Source organism: Rhincodon typus, chromosome 24, assembly GCF_021869965.1.
Source record: "Rhincodon typus isolate 14 chromosome 24, sRhiTyp1.1, whole genome shotgun sequence".
NCBI classification, from domain to species: Eukaryota; Metazoa; Chordata; class Chondrichthyes; order Orectolobiformes; family Rhincodontidae; genus Rhincodon; species Rhincodon typus.
In genome coordinates this window covers 27,361,898-27,383,592 of record NC_063355.1, presented here as the reverse complement: position 1 = coordinate 27,383,592, position 21,695 = coordinate 27,361,898, and the positions used below count along the sequence as shown (strand labels likewise).

General features: G+C 38.4%; 1 protein-coding gene across 1 annotated transcript in view; it reads right to left on the bottom strand.

The window, feature by feature from the left end:
• The window catches only part of LOC109912756 (AP-1 complex subunit beta-1), a gene marked incomplete at its 5' end in the record, with an annotated part of 38,929 nt that extends 27,284 nt beyond the window's left edge, over window positions 1-11,645 (bottom strand). The window contains 7 exons of the mRNA XM_048611727.1: window positions 1,743-1,841; window positions 2,200-2,365; window positions 3,383-3,498; window positions 4,028-4,123; window positions 6,164-6,284; window positions 9,921-10,142; window positions 11,443-11,645. Coding sequence (XP_048467684.1) covers window positions 1,743-1,841; window positions 2,200-2,365; window positions 3,383-3,498; window positions 4,028-4,123; window positions 6,164-6,284; window positions 9,921-10,142; window positions 11,443-11,645 — 1,023 coding nt within the window. The remainder of the gene's footprint in view (window positions 1-1,742; window positions 1,842-2,199; window positions 2,366-3,382; window positions 3,499-4,027; window positions 4,124-6,163; window positions 6,285-9,920; window positions 10,143-11,442) is intronic.
• Between the last annotated feature and the right edge of the window lie 10,050 nt (window positions 11,646-21,695).

Genomic DNA, 21,695 nt, shown 5'->3' with positions numbered 1-21,695 from the left:
TTGTTATCTCTTATTGGGTGTTAATTTTGTTTTGTCAATATTACAGACTTGTACCAGCATGAATCTAGTCTTCTCATGTCCTGTTGCTTTCACCAGAACTGTTTCTGAATCTTCACATGCCACAGTCTGCAGTGCTGAGCATATCAAAATTCATGAACATTTCACCCATGCTGCTTAAGTTACATAACATGTACTGTGAACAAGCTTGGTCTTCTGAAGCAACATTAGATTGCATCATTCCATAATATAACATTCCATACTAAATAGTTAATAAAAACCAAAAGAACTGTGGATGCTGTAAATCAGGAACAAAAATGGAAGTTGCTGGAACAGCTCAGCAGGTCTGGCAACATCTGTGAAGAAAAATCAGAGTAAACGTTTTGGGCCCACGACCCTTCCTTAGAACACAGAAATCGGACCTGAAACGTTTACTGATTTTTCTTCACAGACGTTGTCAGACCTGCTGAGCTTTTCCAGCTACTTCTGTTTCTTTACACCAAATAGTTGCTTGTCTGAAATCTCTGCTGGATCCAGTGCTTGATTTGGACAACTTAAATGAATCTATACACATTGCATTTCTGGTAACATTAACAATTCCCATGATTTTAGCATAGTCATCCTGATAATTCCTTCTCAATATCAAGTCAATGACTGGTCCTTTATCAGATGGTGCATTTGGTCTTGTGCTCCTTCAGGGCAAATTACTTTTTCCATTCTAGCACTAGTTTTTTTAACCAACTCCATATTGCCTCACTGCAAAGCAGCTATTTAATAAGATACCAAATATTATGACTTCTAAATTAGAGGCAGCTTCATATTTCACTCATTTTTCTAGATGACCCATTTCCATTTAGCACTCACCATGCCATACACAGCCTGCTGTGTAGCCATGTCTTAAATGCCTGTGAACCATCTTTACAGCATAGGCAGTACTGCCTGTTTGCACTAAGTTGGTGCATAAAATCAAGGGGGTAAAACATTCACTTTTTGGGGTAGACAGAAATCGAGGTTGGTTACTAATGACGGCATAGCATTTCATGCTGAAAATGGGAGGTCACAGTATGCACAAAAACATGTTTTTTAGTACTTTTTCCACACCTTGACACAAAAGACAGGCAACTGACCTTCTTCACACAAAGGCAAGTATAGGATAAGATTGCTTTCATGTTAGCCACCAACCAGGAGGCTGGTGAGAAGTTCTGAAGAGACTGGGTTTGTGGAAATGTAAGGTACCATTAGATTGGTCCTTGCTTCTGGCAATCCGTTTCAGCATAACTACAATAACTACAAGAATAAGTGGAACAACATTCAAAAGGACATCTGAAGACTTGCCCTGGCATGGCAGGGAGAAGGAGCTGATATAAAGCTGGAATGAGTTTGGAACTTGGTCTGCAAGGTCTGCATACCTGCTGGGAGAATGCCATGAAGTTAAAACATGTCAGAGTATTTTGGCTGGGTTATTAGTTAATATGAAAACAACTAATACATCAAACTAAAGAAAGGTAAGTAAACATTAGTGTTAAATATTATTTGTTTGAGTTTGTTTCTTTGTTGCCATAAAGGTCTTAAAACATGTGATCACATCCTTTGGTCAGTCACTGGGAAATCTATTGATCTCTACGGGGCTTGTAACAGTCCTATTAAAAAAGAGACTGAGCAAAACAAAAATTGAATTCGGTTACAATCTACAGCTGGGTTCCAACTTAGTCAGATTTACTAAACAGATGGAAAAATAAACAAACCTGCGTGGCTAAGCTGAGAACTTGCTGCACGAGTTCCTGCGTCTCAGTAGGTTTTTTTAAGAACAGTTTCACAATAGCTGTCAAAAGCTGAAGCTGAACCTATCACAAAAGACAAAAATGCCATGAGAAACCATGAACTGTATTTCACCTGACAAAAAGCTTTACTGATATATTTTCTAGAAAAACAAAAATAGAACTCCATTTGCAAGCATACCCTGTCAATGAAAATATATATCAGTATGTAACAAACATTAGTAATACTGAGTATTATAATAAGTAATATTCTGCTCTTTGTGTACGGTCCTAAGGCAGTGGTGTCCAAGTTTGCAGGGGATACTAAAATAACGAGCATATTAAAACAATTCTGAATGTTACAGGAATTTGTCTACTAACCACTTACATCCAATCATCATCTCCTTGTTTGAGTATACTGAAAAATGGAAGGTCAACTTCTTACCTGTGTGCTTTCATCGTGGAATCCTTCCAAGAAGCTCTCTAATAGTTCATCAGCATTGTCGATTCTTTCTGCGTATTCACCTACAATCCAGATCATGGCTGCTCGTGCTTCTGGTTCATCCAGCGAGTCAAGATTTTCACAAAGTGTAGCAATAACACTTTCATACCTTGATTTATAAGGCACAAGACATTTTATAAAAGTACCCTTATCCATAGAACACGTCAGCTATTTCACTATTTGCATTGCATTAAAAATGAGGAGGAAATGGAGTCGGGGCCCAACTTGATTCTGGAATGCAATGGAGCAAATCTCTTATACAGCGGAGTATAATCCACTCTTAGAATCAAGTGAGGTCATTGCTGAATTTACACTGCAACTTCTTTTGTAATGGTAATGCATGTGCAATTTTTATGCAGCCCAAGATTCACAGAGTTATTATAATTCTATAAATTAAAATGCATTTCACTATTCAAACAGGGTTAAAGACAGAATCAACCAGCAGCAGAAATCAAAAGTACAAGTGAGCTAACCATCTACTAATGGGGCAAAGTAGAAAGAGTGTACAGAAAATAATGCAACCATGTCATTTTCACGTGGCGTAGGTAGTGTGTCTCAATTCTAATTTGTACCATAGACATGTCAAACTTAAGGTATTAAAAAGACTAGTTTCAATTGCAGGAAGATTGGGACAAACAAATTTTAGATAATCCAACCTAATAATTAAACAGCAATATAATCTTAAATTTATGACTACAATGATCATAGTAAACTGCGATCATTACTGAAATTAATAGTAACCAATTCAGCTTTTAGATTACGTTGTCTTGTTTATGAAGCAATTTAAAATAAATATTTAGTTAGCAATTACAACTGCAAAACTTCAAAAACCAAAATAAAGAGGGTATTTTTTAAAAAGTAGTCTAAAGAGACATCGCTTACTGAAAAGTTAAGTTACATTAAAGTCGCACAATATGGAATGAGTCAGTTTTATCTGTGTGTTTGCTTTCCTGTTCAGTTATTTATTTTGCATCAAAATTTGATTGAGTGCATTTGTGCAATGGGCAGAAACATGTGGATGCTTAATAAACGTGCAACATATTTCTGAGGTCAGTGGACTGAGAAAAGGAATCGACATTATTGATATAGATACATAATTGTTAAAAAAAACACAAATGGAACCTACTTGTTTGGGTATTTGCGGAAGATGTCTTTGATTACTACTATGGCTTCCTGCACAACGTAATTTACCTTTGTTTGAATGAGGTCAAGGAGTGTGCTCACACAGCGCTCTGCTGATTGCTGAAACAAACCAGTTATTAAGTTAGTGTTTACTGCAGACAGTTTGCCTTCAAATGAAAAAAGACAATTATCAGTCATTACTGCCATTGTTTTATATCTTAACGCACGTCAACTTTCTCATTCCAATGTCTACGCAAGTTAGTTAAAATTCTTGAGGCAGACTTAAAATGGAATCAAAGATTAACAGAAATTTTAACTCACTCTTACTGGGGTACTGGCAATGCTGATTTAAAAGAAATACTTTGTATCACTTCATTAAAACTGAATTAAATTAAAATTTGTAATAAAATATATTATCAGAGCACAAGTTACCAAACTGAAGTTTTGGCACTGCATCAATTAGTATAATTGAATTGAGTCCTTGACACAAAAACAGGCTAATTAGATCATTACTCCTGGCTAGTGATGGGCTTGGAAGCCAGTAACTATTTCACATCATGTGTATTCTTGATTGAGAAAATATTGAATTACAAGTCTGATCTGTGATTTCCTACCATACAAGCTTTAATATTTAGCATTTATTCCTTACCTCAACTTTAATAGCACACCGTCCAATTGCACGCACAGCCTTCCGTACAAAGTCAACATCTACTTCTGTTGCATATTCCTTCAATTCTGCCAAAACCTGCATGTTGGAATAACTAATGTGAGCTGGTCAAAAACTCCATGCAATCATAAATCAACTGGGTTAATAGTTTATGTCACAGGATAATTAAAACATTTTGTGGTAAAATCTGTCCTCTTATTAGGATCTTGCATAATCTCCAAATTTGCAAATGTAATGATAGCCTCAATGTAATTTGGCAATGTTTTTCGAAATACAGGCACAGCATTTAATACACCAATGCTAGTCTAGCCTCCAGATTAAATTTCCAAATTAGATTTCAAGAAAGTGACTAGCCCATAAAAGCTGGTTTAAAAAAGCTAAATACTTCATCTGAGTTGATATCTTTTATTTTGTCTCAAAGTTGCCCTACTGACTTCTACAAGTTATAAAGCAACATTTACCTCTCAAATACATCATGATAAATAAATTATCGATAACCTTCTTGACAAGTTTAAAAATCCATTCTTAACAGTTAACTTCATATAATTTAGAGATCCTAGTGTTTTGGTTGTACAAAGACTTTTTTCATGAGGAAGAAACTAACAAATCAAATCAGTTTAAGAGCACAAGAATGCATACAATAACTATGGCCTAATTGCTATGGGAATTGATTGAAAAATTATGCTTTGAGACAAATGGAACTGTCAGCTTGTCATTGCTGTTAGCAAAATAAATTCATTCATTAAAGACTATTGAAATGTCCAAGCGAGAAGAGATCAGGTTTCTCTCAAGTAATTTTAAGATCACTGTCATTAAAATTCCACGCAATCCAACATCACAATTATTCCAAAAAGAATTCCCCACAGCTGCATTTTATCATTGGACGGAAAAAGCAAACTGTAGCATAAATATCTGTAGTTAATGCAATAAAACTGTGAATAAACCAGTCACAACAAAATAGACTTAATAAAACAATAGGCAACCCAGATCTCACGTGCTTAGCTTTTCTGTGAATTCACCGGATACAGACAAATCTCATTAGAGCAACATAAAAATGAATATCAATTTGAAAGTAATAAACTTTTCTGCATTTCACAGGATGACTCAACATCCTTGCAAGTAACAAAAACAGAAGTTGCTGAAAAAGCTCAACAGGTCTGGCAGCATCTGTGAAGAAAAAAAGAGTTAACGTTTTGGGTCTGTTGACCCTTCCTCAGAACAGTTACACATATGAATGGAGGTCTGAAGGAGGGTCACCGGACCCAAAATGTTAACTGATTTTTTTTCTTCACAGATGCTGCCAAGACCTATTGAGCTTTTCCAGCAACTGCTGTTTTTGTTCCTGATTTACAGCAACTGTAGTTCTTTCGGTCTTTATCTTTGCAAGTAAAATCTACAGCAATTAAACGTCACTAAAATAAAACTATTCATTGTCAACTATTTATTGAAGTTGTCAACTTCACTGGGAAAATTATTCCAGTGTTCATAGCTAACAAAAAAAACCCACAAAAAAGCATGAAAAACAATCCCTGGTTGATGTCGATCGAATGTTTGAAAACAACTGTGTGGGAAGGGTGGGGCTCATGTTAGAAAACAGTTTGAACATTTATTGGGCTAAATAAAATGCAGTATTCCAAACACATCTCTTTCTAAATAAGATTTCAGCACATCAGTAAGTTTTCCAACAATCATACATAAAACATACTAAGTCTGAACAACAATCTAGAGTACAAGTAAAATGCAGCTGCATTCTTCAAAAATCAGACAAGGATGCTTCACTATTCATGCAATTTGAAAACAAAGTATTGTTAATGTATGACCATGGATTAAAAATTGAGCAGTTATTGAAGGCTGCTCTTCCATAAAAGAAGAGACATAATTCAAAAGCAAAATACTGCAGTTGCCTGAAATCTGAAACATATACGAATACTGGAAATTCCCAGGTCTGGTAGCAAGTACGGTAAGAGAAACAGAGCTTGTTAGGTTAACAAAGTTTCAAATTGACCTGAAGGCCATCTAAATTGTTAACTTTTTCTCTTCCCAAAGGTGCTGTCAGACACAAGTATTTCCACCATTTCATGATTAACGTATTTCAGACAGTACATTTCAAGTACTAACCTGTGCAATGTTGGCCTGAGAAGCCAAGCGAATCATAATGTCCAGTTTTTCCAGTTTCACATAAATTGGATCATTGTATTTTACAAAGAAAACCTTCATTTCATGCTTAAGAATCTCAGGCCTATTTGGAAAAAAAACAAAATCCTAGTATAAAAGTGACATTTCACTTTGTTCCTAATTCCTACAATGTCTCAAGTCCAGTTTTCAATAAACAAAATGTATGAAGTATGATTATGTATGGTAATTCATACAGTATGAGTAGACAGCATAAAGATATGCCACATGTATCTAATTTTAAATCATTTTGCAATAGGACCAGGGAACAGCGTGGATTTTTCCTAAAGACGCATTGTCGTTTATAAAAGTTGATAGCAGTTTAAATATGTTGTCATCTACTGCAGCATTTGGCATACTACTTTATTCCACTGCAGTGTTCTCTAATGCAATTTTCAGGAAATTATAGCACAGAAGTAAATTATTTGGCACTGCACTGTAACTCATTCATGCAAGTATTTCAGATGAATATCACTCCATTAGATTGCACATTAACTCTAAGAGCTAATGAAAATATGCATTGTCATGTTCACAAACTCTGTTTGAAACACTAACCAGTCTTTCGCTGTTCAGATGGCAAACTGATGTATATTTTCAATATTTCAAATTTACAGAATTTACAACCTTGCAAGGAAAAACTGCATTCACACTCTCTATACACTCGTCAATATATCAAATTGGGCAGTATGCACAGGGTAAACCATGTCAGAAATCAGCAGTCACAAACTTTCAACTGAAACATAAGGATTAAGCACTTTAACAGCAAGAAAAAATTCAATTTTAATATTTTCTGTGATTTTGTTAATATTAGTCTAACTCATAATTTGCAATTGAGACAGGCTTGCAATCTAGTTAGGATAAAGTATAAAGTGTCTTCAAATACAACAATATTAATGCATGCTTATTTTACACAAAACACACTGCATGTTGCAGGAAAAATGGGGACTGATGACATTTTCAAGGATTGAAATGGGATGTTACTTTGCAAAGAAGGATTCAAAGTTTTTTTGAAATGGTGGGAATAATGAAGGCAGTTTTGAAAAGGAGCATGAACCAGGTACAGTTACATTTAAAATACAATTGGATAGGTACATACTAAAAGTTGAGGGATAGATGCCAAACGCAGGCAAGTGGGGCTAGTTTAGTTTGGGAAACTTGGTCAAGGTGGACAGGTTGGACCGAAAGGTCTGTTTCTGTGCCATACGATTCTATGACCCTATTTATAATATTAACTGACTGGGGTCAGGAAAAGAATTTGTAGGAATGGAGTCATGCAAGATGAAGTAGGCTCCCAGGAGAAAGATGAGCCTAAAAATGTAAGGATTACACCCATCTCCAAAGTGATCCTAAAATAAATGAATATTTTGGCACAGGAGTGTGCAACACTTGATAGTATCCAGCTAGAAATGATTTTTGACTGAATTAGTCATAGGCCAGATTTTTTAAAACTTCATTCATGGGACCAAAGCATCACTGGCTAGGCCAGCATTTATTGGCTATCCCTAATTTCCCACAGGGTAGTTAAGAGTCAACCACATTGCTGTGGGTCTAGAATCACATGTAGGCCAGAGCAGGCAGGAAGGCAGTTTCCCTTCCTAAAGGACACTAGTGAACCAGATTTGTTTATCTGACGACTGACAATGAATTCATGTCATCATTAACTTTTAATTCCAGATGTTACTGAATTCAAATTCCACCACCTACCTTGGCAGGATTTGAAACTGGGTCCCCAGAACATTACCTGGATCACCTGGAATTACAGATCAGCAATGATACCACTAGGCCATTGCCTCCCAGAGCTCAAAGTGGGTAGTCATTAGCCCAAGAGGGATCAGAGGTTTGTTAGAAACATGGACATCAGTAGGCAGCACACCAAGAGAAGTCTGGTTCCCAATTAGAATTTTGAGGAGGTAGTAGGAACTGCAGATGCTGGAGAATCAGGGATACTGAGATAACAAGGTGTAGAGCTGGATGAACAAAGCAGGCCAAGAAGCATCAGAGGAGCAGGAAAGCCGACGTTTCAGCCCCCAACGCCAATATACCTATCCTTTCATTAAGGAAATTAACTGCACAAAATCGAAAATTGAGGCAACACTATTGGGAAGGGCCCCTAACTTACCAGTATAACAAAAACATGCTATTAGAACAGAGTTTAAAAGGGGAGTATCTTCACTGCAACTGAAGTGGTCTGTCAGGACTGTATTCAAATCTCTGCAGCTACGGTTGAGCATGACTTTCTGACTCAGAGACTAGTGTGCTACTCAATAACGGGAAACACCACCACTGGGAAAAAGTTTAATTCAGAACTGAATAGGCTTGCTGGATCCAAGCCAGAACACTGGGTGACTCAAACTTTATTGTCAGCTTCCTCCAAAGCAATAAGAAAAAGTCCTGAGAAAGGGACTCCATTCTTTATCGGCAAACTTTACAAAACTGAGCAAAGGGTCCACACCCAAAACCTTGACAACTTCAGATGATGTAAAGCTGATAGATTCCCAGCACTTGATTATTGTTTCATTTTCAGGATCATTTATTGAAGTACTGAAATCTATTCAATATGGTATTCAACAGGGAAATAATCCTTTTGGCAATAACTTGCATATGTACAGCATCTTTCACAGATCAAAATGTTCCAAGGTGTTTCACAGGTGTCCTAATCAAGCCATTTTGACACAGATACATTGGGTGAAAGAAGGGTCTAGGCCCGAAACGTCAGCTTTCCTGCTCCTCTGATGCTGCTTGGCCTGCTGTGTTCATCCAGCTCTACACCTTGTTATCTTAGAATTTTGAGGAGTAGTGTGCATGGCAAAGGATGTTGGTACTAGGAAATGAAACCTTAATGTCAGTAATATCAGCAACGAGCATCCCCAATCACAAACAGCATGATTAGATGGAGCATGAAGTCTCTTATGCACCAGTTTAAAATTTTCCATTCTCATAACAGAAATTTGATTCAGACATGCACAAAATGTAGCAAATGAGTTTACTTAAACAAATTGGCAAAAATAAAGCAGAATGAATTATTAAAATTAAAGGTGAATTAATTCCACAGCTTGAGGGCTTAATAAATTACTGCAAGTTAACTGACTGTGCATAAACCCATGCAAAATCCATTTAGTTTTAAAAAAGAAAAGACAAATGAGAGTTGAATTCCTATGAAATCTTTCATGTGTTCAGGACATCCCAAAACAGTTCAGAGTCAGTGAACTGTGAAATTATTTTATTGCATAATATTATAGAAAAAAAATAGCAAACTGTAGTCAGCAAGGTCCAACACACAGCAATCAAATGAATGACTAGCAAATCTGTTTGTTGGTAATAGTTAAGAACTGAATACCAGGTAGGAAGCCAAGAGAGTTTCCTGCTCATTAAAAAAAAACTAAGATCTTGCGCATCCAGTTGGGTACACAAGGCCCCACACAATAGGTGGCAAACTAAATCTCCACTTTTTGCAATAAAATGTCAGTGTATATTTTGTATTCATTTATTAGAATGAGAATTAAAAAGCCCAGGTTTTTGACTTGTTTTAAAATGTTAACATTTAACACCATAGAACAAATAAATGATAACTACAAGTGTTCAAATGGTAATATTTTTTCATAAATGTTGATGATTTAATAGTTTAGAACATGTATTCCTAGAAACCTAGATGCCTTATATCACAAATATTCCTTTTCAACAAAAACTAAGCAGCGATACATACCTTTTCTGTACAATGAGATTAATGTTCCTGAGGGCAACATATTGAAGCTCTGGTTCTGCAGACAGCAATGTTACAAGCGGGGGTGCCAGTTTCTTCAGCAAAGTGCCATAGTAATCCAAGTCCTTTGACAACATTTCCATGAATTTCATTAGGACTTTTACAGCCGACAGAACAACAGCTGAGTTAGCGTGAGATAAACGTGGTGTCACACGTTCGCAGATGCTATTACACAAGAGACTCTGGTTAAATTAAAGTCAAGGTTTAAAGTATCACAATTAGCACACTTTTCACATATTCTACTACACAGAATTGAAAGATTGATATTTCACCTGAGCAATAAATTTAACTCAATGAAATATATTGCCCAATTACTAGTTAAACGATGTAGATTGGTGTTGCAACTTCTACTTATTAAAAATCAAATAAGTTGCACATATTTTATTTGAAAGAATAAACATTTATAAATAGAGATAGTAAGAACTGCCGATGCTGGAGTCAGAGATAACAGTGTGGAGCTGGAGGAACACAGCAGACCAGGCGGCATCTGAGGAGCAGGAAAGCTGACGTTTTGGGTTGGGATCCTTCTTCAGAAATGGGTGAGGGGGAAGGGAGCTCTGAAATAAAGAGACAGCGGAGGGGTGGGGCTGGAGAAGGTAAGCGGGATGGTGATAGGTGCATGCAGGTAGTGAGGTGGGTCAGTGAGGTGGGAGGAGCAGATAAGTTGGAGAGAAGACGGACAGGTTGTGTCAGGTCAAGGAGGCGGGGATGAGAGGGAACGTTGGTCATGGGATGAGGCCGGGGGCGGGGAGAGATTTTGAAACTAGTGAGGTCCACATTGAGACCATTGGGTTGTAGGCTCCCAAGGCGGAATATAAGGTGCTGCTCCTCCAGTTTCTGGGTGGCATCGCTGTGACACTGGAGGCAGCCCAGGATGGACATGTCATTCAGGGAGTGGGAGGGGGAGTTGAAGCGGTTCGTGACTGGAAGGTGTTGTCGTTTGTCACGACAGAGCGCAGGTGCTCTATAAAGCAGTCTCTGAGCCTCCGCTTGGTCACACTGACGTAGAGGAGGCCACATCGGGAGCAGCGGATGCAACAGACCACATGTAGACCATAGTAGACTACTGCATCCGCTGCTCCTGACCAACCCTCCCTCTCATCCCCACCTCCGTGACCTGTCCATCTTCTCTCCCACCTATCTGCACCTCCCACCTCACTGACCAATCCCCACCACTACCTACCTGCACTCACCTATCACCATCCCATCTACCTTCCCCAGCCCCACCCCTCTTCTCTATTTATTTCAGAAGGGTCCCGACCCGAAACGTCAGCTTCTCTGCTCTTCTGATGCTGCTTGGCCTGCTGTGTTCCTCCAGCTCCACACTGTTATTAACATTTATAAATACAATTTTTTTACCAATATATTGTTAAAATTGGAACTAAATGTATAAACATTCCAAACAAGAGTATAACAGATAATTTTTTGCAACGCAAGAAAATACTTTATTCTACCACAGTTTTACCTTTGAGCCTCCCTGTCATCTTTTGGATTATAGTTGGCTAAACAATCCAAGATAAATATCTGTCCCCATTCAGTACATTCATTTAAGGCTGTTAAAAGTTTGTTGATAGTCTGAGGGTTGAGGTCCAATAAGTTGCTATTTGGATGGGACTCTGCAATCTCTGACAGAGCTGCCACAGCATTTGCTACCACCTGCAGATCAAGAGTGTTCAGGTAATTTAGTTAAAAAAGCACCTTCATGTCAAAATGACTCAAAGAAATTACTCCAAACATGTATAAATTGAAATATACAAATTGATCAGAAGAAACAGCACAGGCTTAATTTTAACAATTTCTTGCAAAGACTGAGGATGTCATCTAAAATAAGAATCCCTGAATTTTTCAATTTTCAAATGATTGGATTCTGTCATACCTATAAATATGACAATATCTTCTGCGTACAGTAGTGTATATTGCCTGTAGACAGCACACTCAAACATTATCACACTTTCAATGATAACAGTCCTACTGATAAATTAGCACAAGCAATGGCAGGGGAAGATTTGTTGACTATGTATTAGATACAGATTATTGGATAGAAGTGGGGTTCATTTAAAATCATAACATGCGCTTCAATTATTTGGCACTACCGAAAAACAGAATCAATGAGACATCAAGTACCACAATTATGTCCATGCAGTGAAGCTCATCACTTGGTTACAGAACCCAATTTTTTGAGCTTGAAAGTATAAATACTGTTGATAAAAGTGCAACTGATTCATTCTGTCTGCTCGGGAAGGAAACATGTCGTCCTTATCTGGTCTGGCCTATCGGTGACTACAGTACCACAACAATGCACTTGACCCTTAACTGTCTTCTGAAGTGGCCTAGCAAGCTATTCAGTTATATTAAATCAGTGCAACTTGGAATGGTTAATAAACACCATCTTAGTCAGTAGCACCTAAATTCAGAGATTGAATTAAAAAATGAAAATGCCAAAATCACAATAAATCACAAACATAACAAACAAGGAACCAAGAACAACTTGTTCTGAATAGCAAAAGCCCCTGGTCTAAAAATGTCAGTTGAGCCCAGATATTAAGACCCAGGGAGGCCATTTTATGCAAAGCGTTCATGAAAATAAATGAAAATGAGTTTTGTAATATAGCATTTTTTTCATCATCTTACCATAGATTTGTTAAGTCAACTTCCAGCAGCAACAATTTATTACTAGGTTAAACATCAACATGGTAATGTTGTTATTAATACTAATTTCAGCCACAGTGGAAGAGAAACTACAAAGCATTCCAGCAGCTTTCAATCTACACATAAAGGCATAAAACAAATAGATATTACAGGAGTAATTCAGCCACCAGAGCACACAATTCTTCTTCGCTACTGACAGGTGAAATGTTCCATATAATCCCTCTCCTTGTAACGATTTGTTGCTAGAACTTAAATATCCCATGTAGGTCATGGCTTTGCCCTTAAGCATGTAAACTTATGTTTTACTGAAATTTATGTACCCAAATGACATGTTAACGCATGGAAATTTAAAATAGGAGTATGACACTTCTTCATGATTAAAGAATCATACTGGAAAAACACCAGCTAGCAGGGATGTTGTGGCCATGATATGAACTACATATTTAGGTAGCAGTTGTGAATCTTCCTAATGAGTGCACTGTAAATTCTAATACTATGGAACATTGTCAGGTTTCTCTCCCCAGCCCTGACATTTACTTTAAAAGTTTTGTACAATTCATTACATGATAAACATATCTCAGACCACTCACACAAGATCAAAGTCACTAAGACGAGAAACTGCATAGGCTTATATTCTATATTGCAATATATTGCTACCCCATATTGAGGCAATTTATTGGCTGCTCACCTTACTCGTTAACCAATTGGATTACTCAATTTGTCTAAGCAAGTGCTATTTGCTTCAACAAAATTTGTCCATTTGTTTGCAAGGTTTCTTCCCTTTTTAGTTCATTCCTTCAGTAACAATTTCTAAGATTAATTTGGTCTTCTTTTTCTCTTCTTCAATCACTCGTCATTTGATGCTTTTACCATCCTGTCAATCTCCTCCAGTACATACCCTTGAACTTGCTCACCAGCTTTGAAAATAGCCGCAGCAGTTTGAGATGCTAGTAAAAAAAGATTTAAACGCCTAACCAGGATTAAAAGGTAACCTATCAAAGCTACATTTTTGATGACATGCACTTAGATAATTCAGTTTAAAAAAAAAACACATTTAATACAGGCCAAGACAGCTTCATAGAAAGTCATACCCCTACCCTAATGTATTCACAAGTGAAAGAGGCAACTATACATATTTGACACAGACCAGGACATAATGTTATTCCTCATCCTGATGCATTCAAATTACAGGAGGAACTGATCTATCAGCCAAAGGCTTTCAAGTTTGCAACTTTACCATGAAAAATCTTTTGGAAACGAATCACTCAATGGTGATTTGTTTGATTAAAATAATGATCCATTGATCAATAAAGAAAGCCTGGATGATTAAAAATATGAATTCACTGAAAGAGTCAGTGTTAGATATTATTATACAACATTCAGATTAAGGTGTTGTTCAAAATAATTTTTTAATGTACTGTAATGCAATTTCAGGCCTCCCATGTCAGTTCCAGTGGGCAGCTTAACAAGAAGCTTCATAGAATGGTTGGGAGATCATTTGCACAAACATCTTTGGCAGGAGAAGCTCAAAAGTGAGGAGCGGGTGGGGTGTTGTGATAAGATGATGCAGATGCAAACACAAATACCAATACTTCAGCATGGAAGCATTTCAACTAGCATTTTTTTTTTACAAAGCTGAATGCTTCAACTCGTAACTGCACGATAAGCTTGATCACCTTCTCCTTAACAGTATTCTACATTTAAATATTCTTTAATGCTCTCCAACATTCAATTCTAGTCTCCCTGCTACAGGAAAGATGTTGTTAAACTTGAAAGGGTTCAGAAAAGATTTGTAAGGATGTAGTCAGGGTTGGAAGGTTTGAGCAATTGGGAGAGGTCGAATAGGCTGGGACTGTTTTCCCTGGAGCATTGCAGGCTGAAGGGGTGACCTTGTAGAAGTTTATAAGGTCATGAGGGGCATGGATAGGGTGAATAGTCAAGGTTCCCCCCACCCCCCCAACCAGGGTAGGGGAGCAGGGGCCCAGAACTAGATGGTATAGGTTTAAGGTGAGAGGGGAAAGATTTAAAAGGGACCTAAGAGGCAACTTTTCCACACAGAGGGAGGTGCGTGTATGGAATTAGCTGCCAGACAAAGTAGTAGTGGCTGGTACAATTACAACATTTAAAAGTCATCTGGATGGGTATGTGAATTGGAATGGTTGAGAGTGTTACGGGCCAAGTGCTGGCAAATGGGACTAGATTAATTTAGGATATCTGGTTGGCATGGACGAATTGGACTGAAGGGTCTGTCTCTGTCTCTATGACTCTAATTTGGTAATGCATGCAGATCCAGTTGTGAATGTTGGCACATAATTGAACAACTCACTAGATGAGGCAGGTCCATGAATAACCCATCCTCAATTATGAAAGGGTCAAGCCCAGGAGGGCTCAGTACAAAAGATAAATCTGAAGCATTTGCAATAATTTTCAGTCAGAAGTCCTGAAAGAATGATCCATCACCTCCTCCTCCCGAAGTCTCCATCATTAATAGTATTACTCTTCAGACATTGCAATTCGCTCCATATGATATCAAGAAACAGATGCAGACACAGGATAGGGCAATGACTATGGGACCTGACAGCATTCTGTGCTTAGTACTGAAAATATGTACTCCAGAACTTGACATGCCCCTAACCAAGCTGTTTCAGCATAGCTACAATATACTGGCGAGTACATCATATAGAAAATTGCCCACATAGGTCCTGTACATAAAAAGTAGGACAAATGCAATCCAGCCAATAACCACCCCATCAGCATATGCTTGATCTTCAGCAAAGTGATGGGAAATCATCAAAACTGCTTTCTAGCAGCACTTGTCCAGCAATAAACTGCTCAGTTTGGGTTCCACCAAGGTACTCAGCTGCTGACTCATTACAATTTGGCTCAAACATGGACGAAAGTGCGAAAATCTAGAAGTGACACAATACTGACTATCCTTGACATCAAGTCCACATTTGACAGACTATGACATCCAGGAGCCAATGGGAATCCAGAGTCAATGGGAATCAAAGAGAAACACTCACGCTCTCTCTGCTGGTTGGAGTCACACCTAGCACAAAGAAAGATAGAGACCAGTCATCTCAGCTCCCAGACATCTCTGCAGTTCGTCATGGGGACACGGGGAGAGGGGTTTGATCCTCGGCCCATCTTCTGACCTTGAGAGAAGGTTGTTGAAGCAGCTGAAGTGGGGCTGTTCCGATTGTTGCACAACATTCGGCAACATTCTCAACTCCTCAAATACTGAAACAGTCCATATCCAAATGCACCAAGACTAGAACATTATCCAGGGTTTGGACAGACATGTGATATTCGTGCAACACAGGTGCCAGGCAATGACTGCTTCCAAAAAGACAGAATATAATCATCACTTGACATTCAACAGCATTACCATTGTGGACCTACCTACGGCAAATGGATCACAGTAGTTCAATAAGGCAAACTCACCATTTTCTCAAGGGCAACTAAGGATGTCCACATTCCTTGACTTTTTTTTTAGAAAGCTAGGAATGGGCAATAAATGCTGGTCCAGCCAGCGATGCCCTCATCTTATGTCCAAATTTAAAAGGTTCCAATTTTATATTTTAGACAAAACAAAACAAAACTGGAAGTTCTCACTATTTCAAACTGTTGTGCAGCTAATGTTTCTGAACTAGTGAAGCAGTTGGCAAGAATGTCTGATAGTTTAGATGATGCATCAACATTCTGTCAGACACACATCAAGATAAGCTACAACAGCAAATTGCAAGGTGCCATTTAACTCAACTGTCCCTGATGGAGCAAAAAAACATAAAAGCACTGCCTCCATGCACAATTGAAGCATTTCAAATTAGCAGAAAGCATGTTATCTGCAATGAATCACCGGTTCACAATGCTGTATTATTTAAGGATTCTTGAAGGATAGTAAGGAGCCAAGGCAGAATAGCAAGTTCATGTTTGTAACAAAACACTGTTGAGATGTTCAACACAATTAACTAAAATGGCAGTTAATTATCAGTATTTGGCACACATAGGATGGCACTCCATAACATCTGTGCATTACACTCGACTCACTATTGGCTTGCACACATAAAAGTTACACTTACAACTCAGCATAATTAATTAGAACGTGCGGTTCAGAAATGTTGCTAGTGTGGTCTAAATGTCACTGGCTACTTATCAGCCCATGCCTGAATGTTCTTCAGCTCTAGTGAGATGCAGGCACTGACTGCTTCAGTATCCAAGGCATCAAAGAAAAGAATTAAACACTTGAATCATGAACAATCATGAACAACAACCTAAAATTATGACCTTATGTTGTGTTAAGGTCACTGACGAAACAGCTATCAACATATGGCTTTAGACAGCACAACGAGGAACACCTTGACCTGAAATGATTGGCAAAGGGCAAAATAGGGCCAACACTAGACCCTATTCCTTATGAGTAAGATTAGTTGAAGACTGATGTGATGCAAGTATCTCAGATGGAGACCAAGACAGTCCAACATTTGGCACTTCTAGATGAGGTTGGTTACAAACGCTTCATATTTATCTTTTGAAAAGAGGTGCATAGCTCTGTCATCAATGAAGGTGGAGAAGTCTGTGGAAGCTCCTCTTCCAGTTACATCACTTAATTGTTCACCAACATTCATGACCAGGTATTGCACAACTGCGAAGCTTCTATTTGCTCTGACTGTTTTGTGATTGCTTGGCTCAATCAATCACTGATTGTTCAGGTACTTAACATGCAACCAGTCCTATGATATAGCTTCATCAAGTTGGCACTTCAGTGTTAGTATGCTTGGTACTACTTCTGGCATGCATTCCTTTGGTCGTCACTAAATCAGTGTTGGTTCTCTGACTGGAGGGTAACTGAAGAATGAGTGATATGCTGGACCATGAGGCAGCATGGCGGCTCAGTGGTTAGCACTGCTGTCTCACAGTGCCAAGGACCCAGGTTCGATTCCAGCTATGGGAGGCTGTGTGTGAAGATTGCACATTCTCCCCTTGTCTGCATGAGTTTACTCTGGGTGCTCCAGTTTCCTCGCATAGTCAAAGATGTGCAGGTTAGGTGGATTGGCTATTCTAAATTGTCCACAGTGGATCTGGGTAGGATACTCTCTGGAGGGTCAGTGCGGACTCGATCGGTCGAGTGGCCTGCTTCCACATGGCCAAGGATTACCTGTGTGGCAATAATTCCACAGATAATGATTGTCACACAATATAAAATAGAGCATCCTAAGTGTTGAGATAGGACTTTGTTCTGCCAAGGAACACGTGGCATTTGTTCCTACATGTACTGTCATGGATCAATGAAGCCATGACAGGTAGTTTGCAGAGAATGAGGTAAAACAAGATTTCCTTCGATGTTGATTCTTTTGCCATCTGCCGTAGCCCCCATCTGATAGCTTTGTTCTATGTAGCTGTGCTATCAAGCCACTCCTGGGAATGGACACTGACGTCCCATTCAAGGCACTTTTTTTGGTTTTGTTACCCCGAGTGCTGCTTCCAATTGGTTTTCACATAATAGATTAATTCTAGTTATCAGTTGAGAGAGGGTGATAAGAGACAACAAAAGGGGGTTTCCTTGTCTATATCTGACCTGATGCCATGAAATGTCATGGTGACTGAAGTCAGGAAGAATTCCAGATCCGCTCCCTCCTAACTATATACAGCAGTGCCAGGATCGTGACTGAATGTGACAGTCATAGAATCATACCTATGTCAGCTGTTGCATTACTAATTTTAGAACAATTCTCCCAATTTATGCAAAAGACCCAGAGTTAACTGAGGCAACTTTGCAGAATCTGTTGATCTGGGTGCATCCTTTTCTTATTTTGTGCCAAGATCAATGAAAAGTGGTCAGTTAGGTTTAATTCTTATATGTATTTCACATATGGCTTGATACAGTGGTTTGCTAGGCCTCTTCGGAGGACATTGAGATCAGCCACACTGCTGTAGATCTGAGTCACGTGCAGCTCAAGTGAGGTAAGGACAGCAGATTTTCTTCTACAATGAGCAACAGTAAAGCCGTCTAGTAGTTTAATCTTCCCTATTACAGATCAGCTTTTTATCCCAAATGTATTTAATTAATTGAATTTAAATTCCCAATTGTCATGTGGGATTTAAACCAATGCCATAATGGTCATTTTTTTTAAACTTTCTGGATAGTTGTACTAAAATTATCTTGGCAATTCTGATGTTCACAGCCTGGCAATTGTATTTTGACTATTTATTTTCTACCTTCTTATAGGACAAATTGCACACTATCTTAGTCTGCTCCATCATTTAATTCTGTAGTAGCACCTTGTGGTAGAAAACAAGTACAACAGTTCCATCTCATTTAGTACTGGACTTCTATTATAAGCTTCCTTATGCCAAGTTATATGGCATTATAAGATAACACAGGCTGCTCCACTGCAGTGTGGAGCGCAGGGAAGCGACATTTCCTTAGAGAGCAAATTTTCTTGCCATGGGGGGGATAAAACATGGAAGCCAGGCAAAAACAGTGTAAGGAGCGCACAGCCACACCAATGCCCCACCCACCTCTTCCCATGCCATCACATGCCCGAAGTGTGACAAAGCTTGCGGTAGCTGTATTGGAAAAGCACTCATTTATCCACACTCTCTGCTTCCTATTAGTTAACCAATCCTCTAACCATGTTAATACATTGCCTGTAATGCCGTGCACCTTTATCTTATGCAGCAGCTGTTGGTGAGGCCCCTTGTCAAATGCCTTTTGAAAATCTAGATACACCAGATCTACTGCGTCCCCGTTGTCCACGGTGCTTCTAATGTCTTCACAGAATTCCAGTAAATTAGTTAAACATGACCTGCCCTTCATGAACACATGCTGCATCTGCCCAATGGGATAATTTCTGTCTAGATGTCTTGCTATTTCTCCCTTGATGACAGATTCAAGCATTTTCCCCACTACAGAAGTTAAGCTAACTGGCTTATAAATCCCCATCTTTTGTCTACCACCTTTATTAAACAGTGGCATCACATTTGCTGTTTTCCAGTCTGCTGGAACTACCCCAGAGTCCGGTGAATTCTGGAAAATTACCACAAGTGCATTTGTATTTTTTTCCGCCATCTCTTTTAGTACCCTGGGATGCATTCTACCAGGGCCAGGAGATTTGTCTACCTTTAGCTCCATTAGTTTAGCCAACACTACCTCTTTCCTGATAATGATCATTTCTAGGTCCTCACCTGCCTTAGTCTCTGTCATCAATTACTGGCATGTTCTTCATGTACTCCACTGTGAAGACCGACACAAATACCTGTTCTATGCCTCGGTTATTTCCTCATTTCCCTTTAAATCCCCCTTCTCGTCCTCTAAAGGACCAATGTTTACCTTAGCCACTCTTTTTTGTTTTATATATTTGTAGAAACTTTTGCTATGTGTCTTTACATGCTGAGCTAGTTTACTCTCAATCTTACTTTTCTTTATTGCTGTTTTTTTTTTGGAGTTTCTGTTGACCTTTAAAGTTTTCCCAATCTTCTAATTTCCCACTGGTCTTTGCCACTTTGTATGCCTTATCTTTTAATTTGATAGCCTCCCTTATTTCCTTAAGTATCCATGGCTGATTATCCTTCTTCTACAGTCCTTCCTTTTCACTGGTATATACTTTTGCTGAGCACTTTGAAAAAATTGCTTTGAAAGTCCTCCACTGTTCCTCAGCTGTCCCACCATAAAGTCTTTGCTTCCAGTCTACTTTAACCAACTCCTCCCTCATCCTATTGTAATCTCCTCTGTTTAAGCACAGGACCCTGGTATTGGAATTTATATTCTCACTTTCCATCTGTATTCTAAATTCAAGCATATTGTGATTGCTCCTTCCAAGAAGATCCCTAACTATGAGATCCTTAATTATTCCTGTCTCATTTCATCGGTTCCATTACATGCTGAAAACTACTGCAGATACATTCAATGAACTCCCCCTCAAGGCTGCCTTGATTGACCGTTTTTAGTCTGTAGATCAAACTTGCCAAGATAATTTTAGTTAAGTTAACTGAACAAGTTGAATGAGTGACTTCATCGTCATTTAAAGATAAAGAATACATTATCAAGAGAGAAAGTTAGCTTAAGAAATTATTCTTTGCGGTGAAATTCATTACAGATCTACCATTATCAATTTGTTTTTGATGTCTTTCATTTTAATAGATTTAAAAGCGTCAGTTTGGGAGGTCATTTGGAGTTACTGACTCAGGAAATGTGAGTTGCCAACTAAGTGCATATTTAAGTTTAAATGGTGGTAAACTGCCAGCTTCCATATTTCAAGACCTGTTGGTACTGGCAGGAAAGAACAAAAAAAGGAATAGAATTGGATAGGGACAAACAAATTTAATGAGAAGAACATCTTGCCTATCCAGCAATCCTTGCTATTTTCATTTTCACTGTTGAGTGACAAGGTAGCTCTGGAATGAGTTGTCAGTAATGTGCCTGCCATCATTATTCATCTCTGCATTATTTTTCAAAATTATCTCAACAGTACAGTACCAATGCTTGTGCTGCATCCTCTCATCTTGCTGAAACTAGTAATACTGTACAATACCAGAGATTTAAGGTCATATGTTTAAAACAGAGATGAGGAGGAATTTCTTCTTTCAGAGGGTAGTGAATCTCAGGGGCTTTTTACAGCCAAGGGCTATTGAGGATGGGTGAGTTATTATACTCAGGGCTGAGAGAGACAGATTTCTAATCAATAATGGTATGAAGAGTTACAGGGATCAGAGAGAAAGTCAAGTTGAGGGTTATCAGATTAGCCATGATCTCACTGAATGGCACAGCAAACTCGATGAGCTGAACAGCCTATTTCTGCACCTATGTCTTATGGTCTTAAAAGATGGTATTCATGAGTAATTTACTTAGCACATTTGAACTAACTGCTCTGGGTAATCAAGAGTGCTGAGTAATTGCAATTGCTTTCGGAGTCAAAGTCTGAGTCAATACTTAGTTAAAAAGGTACAGCTCGAACAAAACACAGTAACATGAAAGATATTTTGAGATTGCCACTTCCTGTACTGAGAGCTGTTTGTCAGCACAGAACTTGTATTTCCAGAAATGAACACATTTGTCAAAGCTTTTCT